We start from the raw sequence: 23,792 nt of genomic DNA on the forward strand, positions 1-23,792 counted from the left end.
TTCAAGACAGCACACACATGTTTATTAAAACATGCTTCTTAATGCATGGAGAGTAAGGACTGGACCTCCAGATAAACTTGTGCTCTGATGTCAAAGCAACCAAGAATAAGTGTCTGCATATTCTAGGTAGTTAAGACACCACAATTTCTAACATTTATTAAAATTATATAACAATATGTATATTTACATTAGAAAACTGTTCACATTTATGCTCTGACCTAGTTAAGCAAATCGTTTTTCCCCAATTGCACAATTATGAACCAGAGCAGAAAACCCAGACTTTATGAAGTTAATAAATCAATTCAGTGTCATTACAAATTATTAACATTTACTTCAGAGTCTACAGTCACCTGATTATGACTTTCTATTTAAATATTTCCAAGAAATATTATTTTGCTTGCCGATACCTTTATGACTACTCATACATTAAACTTCTTTTAATCCACTCAAACTAACTTCAGATTATACATTGAAACTACTGTCTCCTTAACAGAAAAAAAAAAAAAAAGCAAGCTGCTGTTTTCTCCCTGGCTACTCCTACCTTTCTCATACCCCAGAAGACAATACACAATTTTATGTTCCCTTTCACAGCAGCAGACAGAAAACTCAGGAAAATGATGGGGTTTGAGCCAATAAATAGTTTGCATCAAGTAACTTTGGCTACATTAAGTGTTCTCAACTGGCCAAATCCCAGCTAAAATCACCTCCCCACCCCCTTTTCAAAGTGTGCAGTTTAAAGCCAGATGCTGGCCCCAGATCTAAAAAATGAGCTAGAAACACATGTAACCCATGTTCAGATGTAGTCAGATTAACAAACATGTTAACAAATTAACAAGGATTCAAATTAACAAGCACTTAAAAGGACTTTACTTATGCTCCCTCGACACTATGCTGTCTCCCCTCAGAGGAGCAAGTAGTCCAGAGTTAGAACTACTAATGCCAAACATTTCAAAGGATGCAATGCAGGCACCCTAAAAACATGCAAATGGAAGCTTTGCAAGTCCAAGTTAAAACTATTTCAGTACCAAAGATCTTGTGTACAGTTTATGATCATTCTACCTACAAACTGGAATTGAGACAAAATATTTTTGCAATTAATACTTTGAAAGTATTCAGCAGAACTCTTTCTTAAAATTCCATGAAGATATATCCAAACCCAAATGTTTTAAGAACACCACATCCAAAATGCTTTAGAACACTGCATAAGATCTCCAGAACTTCTACCCTGTAAAAGCGAAGAGAAAGCTACAGGAATCAGGTATGAATAGCTTCAGCTCTTAGATTCTTTCTTTCCTAAGAAGTCACTAGCAAGAATGCAGCAAACATTAGTTTTAAGGTGCTGGTATAACGCTTTCTCTTCTAGCCTACCAACATGTTAGTTTTGAAAGTTGATAGAGAAAAATCATTCTGAAGGCACCGAAATTCCGGAAGGTCAGTGTCACAGCACTGCCTGCATTCTTGTAAGAGAGCAAGCAATTCTGTGACCTCTTGGAAATGCTGCATATTAAGTACAAACCAAAAGCCAGAGAATATTCTTTTGCATAGATTTCAGACAGCAGCTTAACACACAAGTCCTAGCTCAGAGTCTGCACATACTACCTTTAAAAGAAAGTCTGTTCTCGTTGCCAAAGAAGATGCTGAATTTTTCCTTCTGATAGCTTGATGGTTCTACCCAAAGCACGAGTGACCACTAGCAACCAGGATGCTGGGTTTGCATAAACTGCCTTTTTGTTGTTGTTGTTATGCTGAAATATTACCTGAAGCAGTTAGTCAAGACATCGGAGAGTTGTAGTTTTTAAAAGGTCACACAAAATTTTATTAAGAGCTATAATCGGGATTCTCCTGCTACAGATAAATCAGTTGAAAATCATTAAAACACAAGTTAACTGTGAGACATGCTGTTCTTTCAAAATACTAGATAAATGAGTAGGAGCAGGTAGAAATGTATGCAATTTGTTCTGGAAAATAACTTTGTTAATTAAATTCACACATGAGACACTAGACATACAGTCACAAAGGCATCCACTTGGACCTTTAAAATGTTTTTTGTTCCTTGCCAAATACACGATGCATGCTGAGACATAAGCACCTAAGGGCACAACATAAACAGCTGAACAAAAAATTTCTGCCAATAACTGAGAATTTGCCAAGCCTGTGAGAAATTAACACACAGGAGGTTTCAGCTTAAGTGGAACTTAGTTCAAAGGAAAGGGAAATGCTTAAAGAAACCTAAGAAAATATGGAACTACACAGGATGGGGTTTTTTTAATAGCAGTAACACAACTTACACACCAAGGTATCAGTTACCAGGAGACTGCAATATGCCTTTAAAAAATCATTGATCCTTCTTTATGTTAAACTACATATTCTAAAGGTCCACTGCATAGCAGCTGCTTCCAAGATACTTGAAACTTGAGGAACTCTACAATAACAAGATACATTAGAGTATACTTGAATAATTTTAAATGCATAACTTTGAAAAATTACTAAACACTTGATTATTTTGGTACTGGTTTAGGAAGCTCACAATAATGTTGCAAGACAAGCTAAAACCCAAACCTCAGCAGAATTTGAATTCACCCTCTACTTCAGACTTACTAACTCTACAGCTGGAATACATTAATCTGTTGTATCACAAGAATTACTATTAAATTGCTGCACTCCAGACTGCACTATTCGTGCAGAACTAGCTATGTAATTTAACCTACAAGACAGCGGTTCAAAGGCAGGCTGAACACAGTGCTGGAATTACAGCCAAATGGCATTTATGTTCTTGCCACAGAAATGATACACTGAAGACAGCACATTAAAGACTGACAAAGAAGATTCGAAATCAGGGAGTTCTCACTGTTATGAAAGTAATGTCTAAAAGTACTGTCTGCTATGGGAGATTGAATGCTTTTAAAGAAGACAGACACCTTTCAAGTCAGCATAGCTATAAAATAGAGAGATGTCATGCCTTCAGATGAACTAGATGATCTCTCAATGTCTTTCCATCCCTTAAGTCACAAATGACTGTATAGATGGTTGAGTAAGAGCGAAGTTCAGAGCTATTGCTTAAATAAAAACAGCCTCACCCAACCTTCCCATCCCCAGGCACATTGCCTCCCTTCTGGAACAAACATGTGAGATTGGGGAACTGATCTGGTTAAAAATATCTCTCTCTCTCCTTTTTGCCAGTTTAACTTAGACCGGACTTGTTTCTCTGTTCTGTTTCACTGTGCAGGAGCACATTCGGGGATACCAGGTCAAAAAGAGAGGAAGAGGCAAAAGGGGCAGTGAAAATGGGCAAGGACAATGACTGATTACATCAGCACTCCACAAGAAGAAGTGTGTGCAGCTTAAACAAAAGGAACAGCAGAAAGATTGTAACAAAAATATACTTACTTTTATTAGAACATTCTATATTGCTGGGAAAAGCAGCAGAGCTTTCAGACACACGGCTGCTTCCGCAGATTAGGCAAAGCACAGGACAGAACAAAACTGTTCCGAATGTAAACATAACCATGCTAACCTTGAACACAAAAACCACTTAGGATTTAGGCAACAGAGAAATGTTATAGTGACAAGCCAGAGGAGCAGTCAGTGGTCCCTTTGGAAGAGAAATAAACTGCAATTAGTCAGTCTTTTGCCATCTCAAGCATTCATGTGGTCACAAGTTGGGTCAGAGATAATCACTTAGAAGCAATCCACCCTCCAGCTGCTATTACCGCATCCTGTTGAACTAGGGATCCTCCTTGTAGCAAATAGACTTGAAGACTAAAGCAGCAGCAGGCAGGGGTATCAAACATCTTTACTAGATGCACAGCTAGCTGTGTTTTGTGACATCTGACAATCGGTTGGCATACCGCCCATCAGATACAAGGGTAGCAACCTCACAGGGCATCTACGCTGACTGCTTGGTGATTCAGCAAAGAAAACAGCAGTCCGTGAGATCCTTGCCAGCAACAGTACTGTAGGGAAACACAGGATGGGTGCTCTAGAGAACAAACTCAGGTCATTGGGCAGGAGACTTACATTCAGGAATTTCATGGTGTTATTTTCTGAAAACCTGCCAGTTCCACATGCAAGGATGTAGAGGGAGGCTAAGACAGGAAGCCTGTGATACAGAGGAAAAGGATTTAGGCATGATGGGAATAGGAAGAACTTGTTAGGCATGCCCATTAGTCATGCTGGTGTCAGCCAGACTGGCATGCTGATCAGAGTTTTGGAACTTAAAAACACCTACACTATTGCTAGAAATTTCAGAAGTAACACATAGGAAGCCCAAATGCTTGGTCTCACCTGACACCCTCAAAGTAACAAGAATCTCCAAGGCTTGATGGAAGGAGGACAAATCAATACAGAATAACACTGATAGGCTACCAGCTTACTCAGCAATTCCAACAGGAATGACAAACATCTGGTTGGGAATAGCATTGTATGTGACAGACACACATTTAATGTTATAAAGTATTACAGGAGAAGAGAAACCCAATGAACTTATGGCATAAGACACACAATCAAGTAATAAAGACCTATCATCAACTGCACTACCAGTTCAGGGAGATGCAGAGTTGCAGCCTTAGGAAAGGTTTTAACAGTGGGTAACTGAAGTATCCCAATATAATGCAGACCCTGTGCCTCATCTGAAAGAGATGTAGAGAATTTTTTTCTTTTATCCAGCTAATGACTGCTTCCATAGAAAAAGGTGAAAAGGCAATACAGGGGTGATGGCACCAATGCATAGAAGCTCACTGAACACCCTTTTCCCAGTCTTTACTGGTGAAGCAACTGGGGAGACTTTCAGGCTATCTTCATAGTATATAGATGAGAGGGCCTAGGTCAATTTGAACTATGTACAGGGCAGTGCTACATGGACAAATTAGGTGTAGTTCACCTAAACCAGGCATTTACAGGACAGCTCCAAATCTGAAACCGGAAAACTGCTGGGCCACTGGCTGCCAGCATTAACTCCAGTGCACATAAATGACCCTGAAGGGACTGGCACTACAGAAAAGCAAATATGATTTCCCAACCTTCAAAGTAATCACAGCCAGATCACTGTGCATGGAAACAACCACAGTCTGGTGGAAAGAGCATGTGTGACTTCTGCAAAGAGAAAACCTACCAAAGCCACACCACTGCCCCCCAGCTGGAGCCAGATTACAGATCCTTCTCAGTCTGGGGACTGAGCTGTTGAATTGACTGAATATCTGATTCGAACCACTGGATAGTCTTATGGAAGGGATCAATCAGGATTATTTTGGAAAAAAAATAAAACTTGTGTCAACTTAAGTCACCCAAGGGAGGTTCAAGACTTACTGTGTCAGCCTGCATCTTCCACTCCTACACATTACAGGCTCCTGGCAAACCTCAAACTTAAGACCGTGATGCACAGGGGTGCTGTACCCTGCAATGTTTGCAACTACGTGCTTAAAAGCATCATGATGCACCCAGATGAACTCAGTGGGGGGGGGAATCCCATTACTTGTTTAGCCTTATATTGCAGCCCATAAGCTTTGCTCTGATGACTGGGGAATTGGATGTAGGGCAAACAACTGGCAATACTGTTAACAACAGATACATGAAAGGAAGCTTGTCAGATGTGATTGCTTTTTCTTCCACAGCTTCTGGACATACTCACAGACACCAATCTACCTGCTGATGGTGCAAAAGCTAGAAAAAGTCCCTGAGGGGAGTTCACAAAAATCAAGTTAAAACTCCAGTATTTCCAGAGGTATCTCTAGCACTGCTGCAGACAATTGCAGGCAAATGGTCTCACCCAGGAGAGCAGTCGGATTCTCAGATCAGGAAACAAATCCAGGTTAATGCATCTTAAGCTGCAGTTCTTGGCAGCCTAAAATTAATAAAGGCTGGTTGCAAGGGTCCTATCTCTTCCCAGATTGCAAAGGAAGACCCAATCCCTTAACCCAGCTCTAGCATTTAGCATGCTGAAAGACTCAGCAAAAAGTCTTACAACTCAGCAAAAAAATAACCTAACAAAAAGCGGTGGAGTATCTGCTGCTGACTTATCAAACTGAAACAGCACAGCAAGCACACACTGATGAATGCAAGTAGTACAAGTGAGGGTGTGGGGCACACATGAGGATGTTTTGTGTGCCACAAACATGCAGTCTCATCCCAAAGTTGTATGTAACTCACATTAGTTCCCCAAAGCAGCAGACCACAGTCACACCATTGATGATGCCTGCAGTAGATTTGGAACGTGAGTGAAGTCAGACTGTGAAACTACAGTCCAGTTCTGTAATGTCATTCAAGTGGCTCTCAGGATACAAACACATGGAATTAAATAGCTATTCCACACAAACAACACTCAAAGAAAACAAAATTCTGGAAGACCTAGAATTAACCTCAAGCAAAGAGACTATAATGTTTCCACAGCAAAGCTTAAACAGTTCCTTCAAATTTAAATATTCTTTCAAACTTTACATGAGATACAAACAGTCTCTCATAACTCTATACAGAACACTTTCTGTAAGATCCCTTCAGATGTCAAAACCGAATTTCAAAACCCATCCCATCAGCCTGGAAACACTGGAAAATAACTGGGGTGCCTTTTCATTTTCATGCATTGAATCCTGTATTTTCATCCTTTGTTTTGTTTTTCTTCACTAGATACCATTTTATGAAAGCAAAAAGCTAATTACATCTCCAAATCAGCTTTGGAAATTACACAACATTTCTGAAGCTATCTGTAACTATTACAGCTACACTGGGCACCAGCAAAACACACACAGCCTTTCCAAAGTAGTGCCAGAGCTCTCTGAAAATATTGTGTGCTGCATCTCTGTCACACAAATATATGGTATAAAATTTCTATTTTTGTTGAAGATAATTAAGTTGGTTTACTACCAAAAAGCCACAACAGCTCACTATCCGTGAGCAGATTCACACAACCATAATTCAGTTATTATGCTGGGAATTAACTGAAAAAAACCCAAACCCTAAAGCAGCTATGGACAACATCACTGACCTGAAGGGCAGTATTATTTTGTTGGTTATTAAATCCATACATTGGTTAGTCAGTGAGGTTTCCAAAGACCAAACTGCTCAAGATGTATCTTTATTCCAGAAAACTAAAGATTCAACCATCCTATTGCCTATTTGCTTTTAAAATCAACACACTTAAAACAGTAGATGGCTTTTAAAGGACTATAAAAGAAGTCTATAAATTCCTTGAAAACAGCAGAGAGATCCAAGTTGTTTCTTTTTGGATTTCTCAGTGCAATGCTTTAAGGTGCCAGACCTCCTATTTTCACCTCTTCCAAGGCACAGGAATTCAACTATTGTCTTGCCAACTGACCAGACTGATGCCACAATTATTCACCATACCTGACAGCTGGAGGTTGCCACCTATATTTCTTTTGGTAACCTGTGACAGATGGGTCTACTCTGTGATCAGCAAGTTCTGCTGAAACTAAAGTATGGATTTACATGCTGGACTTTGCTCATGTACAGCCACTGATATGACATCCACCCCATCCACAGCACCGAGCTCTGTGCCAGATGATGCAAGTGAACAGGACATGGCATGTTTCACTCAGCAGTTTACCTCATGGCGTGAGGCCAAACGCTTCCTTTGGCCATCATTTCCAGTTCGATCTCCTTAGAGGTTGCCACTCCCTCAACCACATCCAAGCCCAAAACACAAGTAGCAGTGGCCATCCTTCAGCTGAGAGAGGAAACCTCAGCTAAGGTGAGGGAAAACAAAAGAACAACCATTTGAAAACACTGATAAACAATAAAGACATTATCAGCTGCAGAAGCAATAATCACCTACCATCTCACTTTGCTGGGTTGGAGGTGTTTGAAAAAAACAACCAAAACTCAGCTTTGCTCAAAAGGTTGTTCACATACAGCAATTTCAAAATCTATCAATTTCAAGTCTCCTGACATCTCAAAGTAAATGTGTAAGCTTTGACCTCTCCAAATACCTCAGGGTGAACGTGTCATTTCAGCTCCCTTTTTCTCCATTTCCTAGAACCTGCACTCCTAAACTGCTTCATTCCCTTGCTGTCATGAACTGCTGACCAAATCAAAACCCATTTTTCAGCTGGCTGAAGTCAGTAGTAAAGTTTCTGATACCACTAGTTTTAAAAAAATTACTGCTTAACAAATACTTTGTTTTTCAGTGGACTTCTCATTTCCTTAGGTTTTATTTTGGCATCACTTCTTATTAACTGCAGTAATACTGTGTTCAGGAAAGCAGTATCTCTGTTCCCTGTTCAACATTACTGAGTTATGGTTCAGTTCCAATTCAGTGAAAAATTATTTATACACATAACATTCTCCAAATTCATTACCTGTACAGAGCTCTGTTATTGACCAATGTTTGCCTCTATTCATCTCCACCTCAGGAAAGACATAAATCTTACTCAAGCCAAAAGCAAAGTAGAAAGAACAGCAAAAGTTTCTCTGCCAAAATAAAACAGTTTGTTAGAAAACAAACCGCAGTGACTTAAGTCAGCAATCCTCCTAGACCTGAATGGGTCACAGAGACCCAGCTTGTCTCTGAACTCATGTTGAAACAATCTGCTTAAACTAAGTTATTCTGCTTTTTATCAGAAGCTGCATAGAGAGAGCTCATCTATCAATTCTTAGAGGTATGATATTAAACTTCATCTATCATTCTCCAGTAGTTATAGTTCCCTTAAAAGAAAAGCATCATTGTCACAATTTGGAAGACCAATCCCCCACATTCAGAGACAGAATCCATCAGTGACAGAACTGAACTCCTCTATTAGAAGTATCTGTGGTTCATTGCTAACTCTTATGGCTCTACCAAAGGACATCAACAATTTACCAACTTCTGCAAGTGCTGATTTTAAAAGGGAAAAAATAAGGAACTTTTAAGCTAGAAATAAACTGACAATATGATATGGAGAAGATATGCTTTGTCACAGTAGCCTGATAACTGGAGATTTTCACTGGTAAATATAACATTTTTACTCTTGATCTTTATAACCAGCAGATTTCTCAATCTAAAACATATTACCAAAGCAGAAGCCACTAGGGGACCAGGAATATTGCTATCTGTAAGTCCCCTTCCACAGTGGGACCACAAGAAGGAAAAAAACCCACATTGATGCCTAAAAGCCTAAATCTGCTCTAATGAACTCAGAGAGAATGAGGGACCTTTTAATCTATCAAAACTATTATGCTCATTCCCAAAGGCAATGCATCATATACTTGTGATCAAGGCCCTACTAACCCTATTAAAGGTTAATATAAAGCCATACAGCCCCAGTAAGTAGAAACTTTACACTCTCAAACTTAATCACATTCCTTTTATATGCCTCTATTCTTCTGGCAGTACCAGCATTGAGTTTGAACAGTTAATGTGTCCCAACCTTGCATCATTGCAATTCCATTACAATCTACCCCTTGCTGGGAAGCAGGGGGTGGATGAGGCATTGGGGAGGATTACTGGTAAGGTACATCACTTCTGGCTAAAGATATCCCAAACTACAAGTGATTGAAGATCAGAAAAATATTTGGGAAAGTACGATTAAGCAGTCAGTGCTTGTACCTACCTTGCCATTTAACCTTCTCTTTCTGCTAATCTTCATTTTTCAATATTCAGTGAATCAAGAAATCTTGTTTCACTACAGAACCAGGCTCTTACCAGGGGCAGCAAATGCCTATCTGTACCCTTCTCTCAGTTCTAAATGTCCAGGAAAGAATGGTGTACATGTCTTGAGCTGAAACAATTATGCAATATGATTTTGGAAGGTCTTGTCTTTGACATACACTAGCAGATTAAAGTTGTCTGTTCTCAGCAAGGATGCACTGAACAGTAGCCTAAAAATACAAAGAGTACTCAGACTAAGAGAACTCAAATATGGGAAACTATCCTGGACAAAAAAAATACACATTGAAAATTCTGGGACTTAATTGAGAAGCAACAATAGCATTTGAAGGAGTCAAGCTAACACAAGTACAAGTGTGATTCATTTCAGATATAACAGACTAGTTAAAAAAAAACAAGTTGCCAATTTAGGCAAAAATATCCTGAGTTTAGGCTGCAGAGCTTCCTGACAAAGTAATCCAGTCAATGGGAAGATCGATTTCAACAATTACCAATTTCTCTCATTATTAACTTAAAGAACAGCAGGTTGAAGTACCTTACTGTTTTCAGTAAGAATACATAGTAGAGAGACTGGGGGTCTTGTCCAGATTTGTCCACCACAATGACATGGTCAGGAACAAACCACAAGTCTTCCATGCCTCACTGCAGCGATTTATCCTTCACATCACACTTTCCTCCTCTGATAACCTACATATAGAGAAGTTGGGCCTGCAAAACCCTAGAGACACTCAAAGGTTCAATGGCTCATCAGTATTTTTATGACAGATTATCTATTGCTTTTTAGATAAATCCAATCACTTTAAATAGAGACCTTATCTGTGGGACCATCTGATGATTACTGATTTCTCTGCAATGGCCTCTTCCAAGAAATTTCTGCATCTCCAAAAACCTAAACAAGGGTCACAATGTTAGAGAACACACTGGACTGCTTTAGTTATCTCCTCCAGAGCAATTTCCACTAAACAGTCTACATAAAATAACAACTAAGAAATTTCATTATGCTTATGCTGCCTAACTTTTGGATGTCTGTGATCCATACATTTCAATGACTACTGCCCAGAGGAGGAATAAATACCTTGCATCTCCAATTTGTAACATAAAGCCTTTTAAGGTGAAACTACATCTAAGCATATCTCAATGGCTTAGCACTTTTCCTTGGGGAAAAAACAAACCAAACAAAAATCAAACCAACCAACCAACCAAAAAAAGCCCACCAAACCACACATGAAAACATTTTTAAATCAAGACAAAAATCTCAGTGAAAACTTCAGAAAGAATCAGACTTATAGCCTCCATAATTCAATTTATGAATCCTGACAGTCCCAAGCAGGCTGCAAAAATTTACAGCAATCATAAGAGGAACCATTCAGGATCAGCCCATTTATTTAGAAGAGACAAAAGTTCTTTATTCCAATCACTTAGAATAAAAAACATTGCAGCAGTAGAGCGCTCATCACCTTCTATCTTCATCTATCCTGTCTGGTCTAACTACCTTCAGCTTATGACAAATAAGACCCATCTACTGCCTAGCATCTCTGACACATTTAAAGAGGAATGAAACACACTTACTTTCACAGAACAGTATTGGGCAGTAGGCAGCCTTTGAGTAGGTTACTCCAAGACATTTACATTACATATGCTAAAGAAAAAGTAATACTTAGAAATACTTAAAAAAAAAAAAAAAGGCAGCTGGCACCAAATAACCTGAAGCACAGTACCACATTTTTTATATTCTCCCAGAAAGAGGCATTACTGGGAGCCACTTTTTGCAGTGGCTTTAATTTCTATGTTAAAATATAGTCCAAGCACAGCAAACCACAGTATTTCATCCTTGAGTTGCAAAGAGACCACAATGGTTAAGTGTACATGGGAATACTTGTCTCACTTCAATCTTTTTCTTCTGTGAAATAAGAGAAAGGTAATTTGCATTCTATTTATCCTTCTTTAGAACTCTTTGTTTTTAATGCTCAGTTTTACCCAGCATTCCTTCCAAACGAAAAGCACAATTTTCACCTTCTTTCAACTTCTATTCCAGTATTTTACAGGAATCCAGATATTACAGGGGCAAGTATCCCACATGAGATTTTTGCCACCTGCCTATTATCTACACGTTTACTTTTTAGTTATGGTTGAACTGAACCAAAGCTAGCATTATGCTCTAATTTCTTAAGGAAGAGCAAGTCTAATCACTACAATTTCACATTCTATCAGCATGTTAATAGGGATTACTTTTAATATCACATTTCCATTTGAGTAACTGCTTGTACAACAACATACTGAAAGATCTTGCCTTCTGTTGCCTCACTTGCAGATTTTCATCTCAGCCACTGGCTTGATGAAGTTTTGCTCCCCTCATGCATAAGGGATGCATCACTTGCAATAACTCCTCTTCCTTCAGGCACTGCAAGCAATCTTTGAAGAGGGTTTATTTCCTTACTACAACTATACCTTTGCTGTGGGTTTTTCTCCTTACTACAACTATACCTTTGCTGTGGGTTTTTCTCCCAGCTCCTCAGCCTCCAATACTGTCTCTGCAGAAAGACTACTTAGAGAAGGCTGGTCCAACACTCTTCTGATGAGCATTCACTGCCTGTTTAATGTGGCAGTCAAAGTACTGAGGAGTAGGGAAAAAATATTTTTTTCTTCTTATAAAGCTGAGATGCAACCTCTACACCTAGCACATCATCTTCCTAAACAGTCAATCTTTTAGCACATCTATTTATACAGAAAAGAATTTATCATTCACTGGCAGCTGAATTTCTGTTGTTCCCTTACTGGAATAAGGGAAATGGTATGGCACCCAGCCCTTATACTCTTAGCCATCTGAAAATGGGGATGGAAGTGACCAGATTTACTTAGCTAGTCCACACTGTTGCCTATCAGTGAAGAATCACATTCTTATTACCACCTTTCCCAATACACCAAAACTCGTGAACTGTACAGTTTCATCAATACAATTCTTATCTCTGTGCAAAATGCCACATGGAAAACAAAGTGAAGTGAGTTAACTCTGTAGAAAGGATGAAGCAGAAGTAATTCTGATGCTGATTAGAAGAGGGTTATGACAAGGACTCCAAGTACCATCCCAGTAAAGTAGGCAGTGTCACAGATACTGGAACCCATCATGTGCCAGCAAAGCCTGAAGAGGAGGTGTCTTTGCTGGGAGATGGGCAAAGGATACATTACAGGATTATGCCTATGTCTCACACATGAAAAACACGACAGCCCTATGCAGGACTTTGTTAAAAGTGCCACAGAGTTCATGCTCATGCGAAGAAGGGTTTAAAATAAGATTTTCTATGGCGTTACAGATTGTGAGAACTCACTCCCTACAACACGGAAAGGCATGAGTGCTCTGAGAAGACGTACACAGCTCCACACAGCTGCTGTCCCAGTGACCTTGCCACAACTCAGCAGAGCTGTTCTGCATTCTGTAAGATGTCATTCTCATGAAATTAGCTCTTTAATAACCTCGGCTGCAAGTACTCTGTATGGCAAAGCATAACCACATATTCACAACAAGCAATGCCTTCCAGGAAGCTATCAAAGCAGAGTCAGATCACAAAAATTTAAGACATATCCTATGAGACATATAAACATACATGCAGTCTGCTAGGGGAACAGCAGGAGTGAAGAGATGTAACAAATACAACAAATACCTCAATGAATAACTGTTTATGGCAGGTGGCATAGGGGATATCACACTAAACAAATAAAGCCCTTGACACTGATTTCTTCTGTCAAGACCCCAGTAATGAAAATGAAGAGCTTTTTTTAAAAGGTCATACAAGCAATCCAGGAAAGATACCCACTGTTGTTTATAGCACTGGACTGAGAAACACCACTGCTTTTGGTCAGTCAGCATCTACCACAGCACTAAGGAACAGTAAAGAAATCTAGGTAATTTATCAATCCAAATCAACCGTGTGCTGTCTGAACCCACCACCAGGACCAACTTAACAGCTACATTTCATTGCACTCCCTCTCTACAATGCTCTGTTATTAGGACATGGGTTTGAGAACTTTTGTATTAACTAAGGTAGAGCTGCCCCATCTTGTTATTCAAATGCTAACTTTGCAATGCTAAACTGAGCATCAATGTAACACCCCACTCCTTAGGAGCATAAACATCATAAAAAAAGGTCAAGCATTTTCATAATGTTTTGCTAATGAGGGTCAGGGCCTGACCAAACTTGTTTTGGCCTCCAGCTTGTCCAAACTCTGACATGTCTACTATTATTTTTAAATAATTTGCATCTTTCTTGCCTTCATACAGGATTTTACTGAAGAAACCACCAACCAAAGCTATGGCTCAGAAAACTTTTGTATTAACATAGTAGCACTTCTGCTTCTGAAGACAGTAATTTGATGCTATGGAAAACCTGCACTTAACTGCAAACAAGTAACTAATGTAAAAATAGACAGCTTGGCATACTGAGCTGGTTCCCTTAATTATAGCATGAGTCTTGAGAGAACTGAGAACTATGGACCAGATCATACATTATTTCACTCATTGATTGGTCACAGCAAGCTGAGCTAGCCTCATCTTCCAAAATTTTATTTCCTGGTTATTTCCTAGTTGTCAACAACAGCAACTACTCTCTATCTTTCTGGAGACGAGAAGTTTAACAGGATGTGTAGGGCTCACTAACAGGACTGTCCATATATTTACATGATATCTACTTGTTTCTTAACAGATATGACAAAGAAAGTGCCAACATTACATTCTGCTGCTTTGGCATTCAATGCGAGGTAACATTACATTTATAAATTTATAAATACATAACACCTGAACAAGAGGCAGAGCTCTGCACTTTTTTAATAACTCAGAATATCTGTGCTCTTAAATCATTAAGTTCTCAACCATTTCTAACAAAGAATATTAGAATTAGATATACACACGAAGTAAATCAAATCCAGAGCCAAACCATATTTTTCTCATAGGCAAACAGGATAAATAAGAACATATAAAGTCAAAAAACAGCTTCTTCAGCTTTTAGCAGAAGAAACAAAGCCAGGGTCCATCCACAAGACTGTCTATGATGTCATCTCATGTACTAATAGAAACACTACCTCATTTGGACAGAATGGCTCACTAAAATCAGCTTATGAAGAAAAAAAGCCCTCAAATTATAGTTAACTTAATTTGGAGTTCATCATAGCATTATCTTCACCATTCATGAATAGTTTCAGAAGACAAACCCATTGCCATGGCTAAGCTCTTTCTGAAGCCATGCAGCTTCATCCTTTTGCCCTTCTGCTGTCCAAGACACATTCCCCACTCCTGCTTTCAAATATGCTGGGAATTCCCTGCTGAGCACTGCCAGCACCAGCCAAAATACACATTTTTCTGCTACGCTGTATTTTAAATGCATCCACTGCAGAATGCCTCTGAAAGAACCACTACTTTGTACTCCAGCATTTAGTATTCAACAGTAAAGACCATGTTAAGTCAGAAAAGAATACTGATGCTTTATACAAAACCACATGAGACACACATGAAAAGCAGAATGGACACAGACATAGAAGAACACTTCCCTGTCTGCATGTTTCATTGCTATGTTTTTTTGTTTGTGACCGGTGTTGATCTTTAGCCATGACCAAGCAATCGTTAGAGCTGTTGTGTAATGCTGCTGAGTGTGACAATAAATACACATTATTTCACAGAGTCTGCCACACAAGCCAGTCTCCACTGCCATACAACTAAGTTCTCCAGAGAAACAACAAAATCGCCAAGTTCTAACATCAGGAATAGCTGAGCAGGGACTGTGGAAGAAGAACACTGGTGTTTTGGGGTTTTTTAAGACAATATAAAATTCATGCTTTGGTAGGCTTCCAGGGTAATACTCACAAAAATGCCTGTAAAGAAACATAGACCAAGGCAAGTAAGGAGTCAAGCACAACACTCTAACTTTAAAACACTGCAATAAACTGTAGACTAAAGCAGGAAGTCAAAACTGCAGCCAAGAAACAAGAAATTGAGAAAAGCATGTAATCCTATGAAGATGTAAGCCATAACATTTTACATGTATGTATAAGCATATGTACATACCTACAGACAAGCCTAATCTTTCCTCAATGTCTTAAAAGAACGCATCAGACAAATTTAACACTTTGGGGAAAAATAGCTTTGGGACTGTACATGAAGATTTGAAACTACTGCAATCTAAATTCCTAGCAAATAACCACCATTAGAGGCAAAACAGTATCAAGACACAGTAACTAAGACAAAAAATTGGATGGTCAGTAACAAATCCTCGAACCACTTCTCTACTACAGAGTCAAGTCACACTCACTTCTGAGCAGTCACAGATTCGAGAATGTGAAAACTACTGGGCACAAGACTAGCTTGTTCCACATTTTTAAATTGCATTGAATTCAAGTATCTCCAAACTTCCCTAACAAAGACATAAGGTAATGTAGTACTGCCACCCCATACCATTCTAGAATATGCAAATTGGCAGATCTTGCACCAGAACGCAATGAAATACAAAAGTCAGGCATATCAACACCGCAGCATATGTGTATCTCTGCAGCCTGCAGTCAAATGGAACAGTTGCTGCAGAACACTAAGTCACCAACAAAGAAAGGAACTGACGGATTTCCAAGCTAAGTCTTTAGGTCAAGAGTGGATATCACCTACAAAATACTTCAATGCAGAGGCCTTCAATCAGAAGGTTCTCAAACCATACAGATTATTCCTGTGGCAAAGAACACGGTTGCCAGCACCACTTCTGTCTGAGGGCTGGAGCCTCCACACGTGCATGTGGCTGGCAGCCTGTGCAGGCACAGCAACTCTGATGCTTCCCTACAGCACCAGCTCTGCCACAGGTACTCAGATCAGCTACACACACCATTTTATGCCTCTGGCACAGTTCCCCCTGACAAGTGAGGAGGATATGAGCAAGCCATCATCCAGGCATTGACTGTACTCATGGAAAACATCTTTCCTGAGAGTTCCTCAGCCAGATGGGAAGCAGGGCACAGGCTGCATCAGCCGTGACAGGTGCAAAATCTTGTTCTTGGTCACTATGTGTCAGATGACAAGGGCAGAACAAAATTTCCCATAGAAATTGTCAAGAATGGGTGGTTACTGCTAAAATAATCCTGTTTGCTAGCAGGTGACCTTCAGAAAGGGACTCTCAGAAACAAATATCTGGCAAATGAGTTAACTTGCTGGATTGCCATAGTGTGTCTTCCCTACAAAGATGCTGACATTAAAATAAAGCAAACAGGATGAAGAGTTTGAAGCAGATGCTGTGAAGGATCAAAAACTCAGAAAAGTGATTTCTGTGTGCCAAGGGGAATCTTCACAGTGAGCAGAGATGTGAGAATCTTCAAGGAAAAAGTCTTCCTCATTGCTAACAGCACAGCTTCAACTAAACTCCTCTTCACATGCTCACCCTTCCCACCCTGTCACAACCTCCTTGCTCACACATTTTTCTACTAGAAGAAAAGTAGTATTGAGTAGTGTGAACCTTGAGCCCTTTCACACTGGTTCTACAATAGAAGGCAGGACATGGTACTGTCTCCACTGATCAGAGGTACAGGGTGCATTGCACAAGACCAAACCAGAAAGGAAATAAAGGGACAGGAGTTGCTTGTCAGAAAGGTTAAAAAATAGGCTACTCTGTTTTCCTTCTCCCTAAATGAGTAGGGTAAAATGTTTTTACAATTCTTCCCAAATCCCCTTACAATTTATTTCTATTGCCACTTCTAAAAATCCTGCTTCTACTCAATTGCAGCGTTCCAAAATCTTATTCAACAAACTGGGTTTCAAGAACAGCGTCTGAATAACACTTTAAAGTCACAATTTCTTTCTGGGGCAGCATTTTTCAAGCTTTGTATCAATGTCCACTCCTCCAGGATCATTTTCACACTATTTGAAGAACCACCATGGGCAAGGGGAAAGCACATGCCCTGCAGAACACAGCCCAACAGAAGAAGGGAAGGAGTAGCTTAGAGAGCAATTCAAAGTGAAGTGCGGTTTTAAGTAGAAGAAAGCTCTTCAATTAAGATCGTGATAGAATAAAATGTTGGCAGATCAATGGAAGCCTACAAGAGCAGAGGAAGAAGCCTGTGCCTGGAGGGATCTGCTGAATCTATTCTCACCAAGACAGTGCTGGACAGATTCAGTACCTTCCAGCTATCTTGGCTCCACAAGTCACTCTCTCCAACCCTTCAGGTCCCCAGCAATACTCCTGACCAACACTCCATACCCTGTGCTTCAGGAACTACAATCAGAGATATGAAAATGCCAACTATTCCATCCATGCATGGGCTGCGCTGCACCTTTTTGAAACAGGCACTTTGTCTCATTCCTACCAACCGTTCTGAAATCCTTTCCCTTCGAGCCCTGCTGAGGTCCTCACCTTGGCACCATAAGGTTACAAAAACCCAGAGGTGTCACAAGCAGGTTTTGTTCAGAGACAACACAGCAGAACCCCTTGTCCAAGTGATTCAGCCACCTGCTTTTCTTTGATCATGCCCAGTTTCACATTTCAAAGGCCTGCAAGGAATGAGTCATGCCTGTCTGAGGATACCTGCTTACAGGTCTTTCATCCTCCCTGTAATTAATGTAATTTTAAAAACATATTTCTAGAATTCATATACAGACTTATTTTAGACTACTACTCTCAGAACAAGTAGTTTGGTCATCAGACAAAACCTCCAAAAGCATTCCAGGCAGAAGGCTGCAACATACATACACTGAAATATGCCAGTTCTCAAGTCTTTTTTGGTTTTTTTTCTGCTGTGCAGGATGAAGCTCAGCTTCAAAGACACCACCATAACTTTGTGCACTACCCAGTTAATCGATGACACTGCCTGCAATTCTTTTGAAGGCTAGAAGTCATGCTGTCTCTGAAGACCTACCAAAAGTGATTTATTTACCGACCTAGAATTTTGCATGTAATACCTAACAACTTTTCCAAAGTTACTTCCCCAACTGCACAAACAATCAGCTCACAAGACTGCTGAAAGCAGCAGTTCTGCCATCTGTCTGCTTATTCCCACCTCACGCTTGTGCAGGCACAAGTGTTTGTGAAGCCATGCGACCATCTACAGGGAACCAAGTTCTGAGAAAAGTAACCAGGGAAAACAATAGAATGAGAAATGATCAAAGCATAAATCTGTAGAGCCATGCATTCTGGCACAAGCATGGGAACCAGCAGAAAAAAATAGCACCAGTTTTAACGGCAGCACCATTTTCAGAAGTGCATTGACGCAACTTTTCACCAACTACATCTGAGGAACACTTAAGCACACATCTGAATGTCAGAAAAAATACAAATCATTTTGCTTAATCTGCTATTGTGTTCTTGTTAAAGAAAAAAGAAGAAGAAGAAGAAAGGTGATCTACTGGTTACTGGAAAACACCCCAGTGGCAAGACCTTCGCCCCTGCCTCAGTTTCCTCCACTAATTAAACAGAGACATTAGCACTTATCGACTCAACAAAACATGCTGCAATACAATTAAAAAACATAACAACACAGTACTATTGTCAGGGAGGCACAGACAGAATTCAGCTCTCTTACAGCAATGAAGGAGTGAAACAGCACAAAGCTGATGCCATAACCTATAGCGGTCTGGGATGGAGAACAGATACAGGACAATACAAAGCGAAATGGCTACTCAAAGCATCAGTTCCTAAATAGTTGGTATCTACAAAAGGACAGACATGGATATACAAAAGACCTGCGTAAAGAAACTCACAGTGGAGTCTCCCTGCCCTCCTTTCATTATTGGCACTCTGATGTAATCATATAGGAGTTATGAAGAGCATATAGGGAAGACTTGCTGGGGTGGCAGGTTAAGTAGGAATCCACAGAGCTGGGTTGTCATGACAGCAGCTGAAAGCATGCAAGAGATGTATAGATCCTGGGCGTTAAAACAGCAAGGACTCCAAATAAGATCATTAATACATTACAGTATTTTAAGCACTGCGAAGCATACACTATATCCTGTTAAGAAACATGGACTGCATGATAACCCTTTGCGTTGGTGAGGGTGCACGAGAGTCTAGGACACACACACAAAGACCTGTATTCACTAAGTACTGATAAAGTATGGGGTCACACAGAGCCAACAGTCATGCCATACATAGGACGGAACAAGCAACATGCATTCTGGTGGACCAATGCCCTTAAGTCTCAACTGAAGCTTGGAAACTCACCACATGAGCTCCATCCCATGTAAAAATAAAGTAAAACAGTGGAAACTTAATTCCAACAGCCCCCTATGTTCACTTTGCATTCAAACACAATAGGAGCATGCAGCAATTTAGTAACTCATCCCAGCTGAAAGGAAGTAACTTCCTGTAAGAGAGAAGTTACTCCCTGAAGTGTCTGAACTCCTTTGGCAACAGCACACCCCAGCACAGACAGTCTGCAGGTGCTGACATGCTGGGCAACGCTATCCTGGCAGGTCACGTCCAAAGGCAGGAAGGCAAAGGGTTCAAGACAAACACTGAACAAGAGTGGCCAGGGATGGGAATGAAGCAGGCCCTTGGTGGACACTCTTGCAAGGAGAAGGATGGGAGTAACAGGTGTTTATGTGATCTGTTCAAAACTCTGGGAGTTTAATGTGGTGGATTACTCAGGGACTTGGAATGTCTAACATTGGGTGATCTTCAGCGGTTGTTGCAAAGCAAGGACTCTGCGCAGTTTGAGACCAAAGTCGTGTTACGAGTGCCTGGCACAAGGAACGTACTGGTACACCGGTGCTCACAAATAGCACAACAGGTCTCTTACGCTGGGTACTCACCATCCAATCTTGGTGAAGCAGAGGCCCGACCTCATGCAGAGCTGATGGACAGAGGCTGCCTAGTGAAGGGGTCCCAGTAAGAGCTACTGGTGGAATGAGCATGGAGCAGTCTACTCAGGCACCTCTGTACACAGGCAAAGGAGCGGGGAAAGCGCACTGACACGGGGTGTGGTGTGAAACACCCGCAGCCAGACGAAGCCAGGGCCCCGTTGAGCCCGGCACGACGTGCTCGCACAACAGCGGGAGGGCTCGGGGCAGGGCGCTGCCGGGGCAGGTACCGAATGGCCCGGCCAGAGGCGTCAGGGAACTGAGAGAAGATGCCACGCGGGAATCCCGGGCACGCCGGGCCAAGCGGGGCTCGGCAGGGGCTAACAGTGTTACCGGGCACCAAGGTGCTTCCCGAAACGAACTGGGCGAGGGAGAGCAATACGGCCCCCAGGGCACACACCAGGGAGCCCGGCTGGGGCCCGCACAGCTGCGGGGTGGGGGCGCCCGCGGGCCAGTCCCCAGGACGGACGAGCAGCGCGGGGCCAAGCGAGGACAGGGGCCGGGCTGCAGCGTGGAAGGTGCCGCGCGAGGAGGCGGGTGCCGGCAGAGTGCCCAGCCAGAGGGGAACCGGTTGGGACGAGTGCACACGAGGCGCCCACGAGGGCGGTCCGGGGCACGGCGGCAGCGATACTCACTAGGGGTCGTTGGTGAAGCGGGGGCTCCGCGGGGGCTGGTAGCCGTACAGGTGACAGTAGAGCACATCGAAGCAGAAGCAGCACATCTCGGCCGACACCACCATCTTCCTGCAGGCGGGCCCGCCAGAGCCGGGGGAGGAGAGCAGCGAGGCGGCGGCCGGCGGGGAGAGGCCGGCGGAGCCCCCGCCGCAGCTGGGCGGCAGCGGCGAGGAGAGAGCACAGCCGGAGGCGCCCCCCGCCAGCGCCCCAAGGCCGTTGAGGCGCGGGCCCCCTGACGGGGGCAACGTCCCCGGCTCGCCCCCCGCCGCCGCCGCCCCGCCGCAGTGGGAGCCGTTGCCGCCGCCTCCTGCGCCGGCCGAGCCCGAAGGAGGGGAACTGGAGAGTTTCTGCTTCTTCACCCCGCAGCAACCCGCCGCCATCTTGGAGCCGTCTCCCCCCACGCAGCGCTTCCGACCCATGGCGGGGGGGCCGGCCGACCGGCCGGGGGACGTGCAGCGGCCCGCTCCGCCTCCTGTCGGGCCCGCTCCGCCTGCAACGGGGAGAGGGCGGGAGAGAGGCGGCGGGAAAGGGGGAAGAATGAATGAGGAGCAGGAGAGAAAGGAAGATGAAGAGGGGGAGAGACAGAGAGAGCTGTGTTAGAGCAACCGGGTGAGTGGCCCCGGCTGGTAGGGCCGGGTTGAAGGGACAGTGCGGCCCGCAGGTGTGGCGGCCGCGGCGGGGCCTGGCGGCCTTTCCCCTCCCCTCCACGCGCCGAGCCACCCCTCTCGCCTTCCCCCCGTGCTTTTTCTCCTCCTTCTGCCAGGGAAGTGGAGCAACTCCACCCCGCGTGCTGAAAAAAATATAGAATAAAATAAACCCCACAAACCCTAGCTTCACGGGAGCCGCACGGCAGAAGCAAAGCCCTTGTGATGGTTAAAAACATCCCGCTAAATAATTTAAGTGACCTGAGATGCCTTTCTCGTGGGAAGAGAAGGGAGGGGGAAAAGTGCTGGAATCGGCAGGCTGGCAGCCTGGAGAGAGTGCTTGGATGCACCTATTAAACATTCAATCGTGATGGCTAAAATCCATGGGCTTTACATGTAAATATATTTCTTTCTTAATTACAGCTCTGGCAATTACTCCCCATCAAATAAGTAGCAGTTCAGAGCATAGGCCCTCAGCTACAGGGCAAGCAGCTGTGACCTGGTGAGACCATGGCCCTTGGTGCTTGCAACACACACAGGCTTCCTTGCGGCGAGACCTCTAGGGAGTCCAGAAGGAAAAAGACGGGAGTCACTGCACTGCTTCAGTCATCTGAAATTAGGCGTGCCAAACTATCCTGGTAGGAAAGGAAACGTGCTTTATACTAGCCTCTCATATAGATAATCTGTATGTATGAAGCGACTTGCAAAGAGTCATAGAGTATTTCAGAAGCTGTGTGTATGTATATTTAGAAAATAACACCTCACCCGTCAGGGTTATGCAGCTAATTCTGGCATGGGATGTAACAGCTGTTTAACGCAGAATAGCAGCAATACAATATCAAGGAAGACAAGGGAGTGAGGATGGCCACGAAGAATTAGAGTAATATCACAGGTTTAGAGAGAATTGACATTATCTGAGCTAAAATGCAGTCTCAGAAAGTTTTCACAGTCACAAGCTACTTAAGAGACTTAGTTTTATATTCCATGTTGAAAATGGTTTCTCCAGCATCCTCATGGTCCTAATTCTGGATCTTGAATTATCATGGATTTGAAGAGAAAATCCCAAGTTATTAGAGCTCTAAAACTAATGGGTTAAAAAGCTTTTTGAGGGTTTCTGTCCAAATATAGGCCTAAACTTCTCTTGCTTTGACTGTGAATCATTGCCTTAGGTGAAACAGCTGCAGAGAATAATAGCAAACAAAAAGGAGAAGAATTAAATGGTGTAAAGGAATCTCTTCCATTTTTACTGTTTATGTTTGGAGCTGGAGAATACTTGTGAAGGGAACCCAGTTCCTCTCTCTCAAACAACTTTCAAGTTTCTCTCAAAACAAAGGCAGTGTTTTCCACTTAGGGGATTCATTTGTTTAAAACCAGTTAGTAGTGACACCTTCTGTTGCTTTTGAGAAAATAGCTTGTCCAGGTATTGAATTCTCACATTTTCTATGTTTTTAACCATCCTACATTATTTAACACCAACATTTACAAAAAACATCAAGTAACTGCAAAAGCTTGCAGTATAGACACAAATATAAATCTTTCATTTCACTGTGACACATTAATTCTAATTGGACTGAGTTTCAGAGCTAGGACAGATATCCTTATGCAGTATCATGACTACTGCTAGTGCGCAGCCATCATTTTGGAATTTATATTGCATTTCAGTGATCACTGAATGAAAAGGTAAATTAAATACATTATTTATTCATTAAAAGCATCCTACTTTATTCACCCCTGCAGATGTTCTTTTCTGTGTTTGCCTAGAGTTGTGCTCCTATTTTACCTCAGTGCAATGTAGTGTAAACCATATCTCTCTGTTGTAGAGACAATAGCAATACACAAACCCAACTGTGGAAATTATTTTTTAGTGGAATCAGGAAGACACAATTGTATTATCAAATATTCTTGTCAGTATCTCAAAGCTGAGAGAAGTGCAGTCTCACAGAATGTTTTTTATGGCTCAGTGGAAAATTCCCATCTATATTTCAAGAAGAGTTCATTCTTTGGCTAAGATGGCTTAAGTTAACTGCAGTATCTGTTTCATTGGCCCTTTGCACAGTCTCAAGGACCTC

General features: G+C 42.0%; 1 protein-coding gene across 2 annotated transcripts in view; it reads right to left on the reverse strand.

Moving 5' to 3' along the window:
- Window positions 1-23,792, reverse strand: part of AMMECR1 (AMMECR nuclear protein 1) — a 99,225-nt gene that overhangs the window by 50,825 nt on the left and 24,608 nt on the right. Inside the window, exon 2 of one of the 2 annotated variants that reach the window (XM_054388665.1) lies at window positions 21,041-21,569. In XM_054388665.1, the coding sequence (XP_054244640.1) occupies window positions 21,041-21,569 (529 nt within the window). Of the gene's footprint in view, window positions 1-21,040; window positions 21,570-23,792 lie in introns of those variants that run through there. The other variant, XM_054388666.1, reaches the window with a different exon arrangement.

This window comes from Indicator indicator, chromosome 17, assembly GCF_027791375.1.
Source record: "Indicator indicator isolate 239-I01 chromosome 17, UM_Iind_1.1, whole genome shotgun sequence".
NCBI classification, from domain to species: domain Eukaryota; kingdom Metazoa; phylum Chordata; class Aves; order Piciformes; family Indicatoridae; genus Indicator; species Indicator indicator.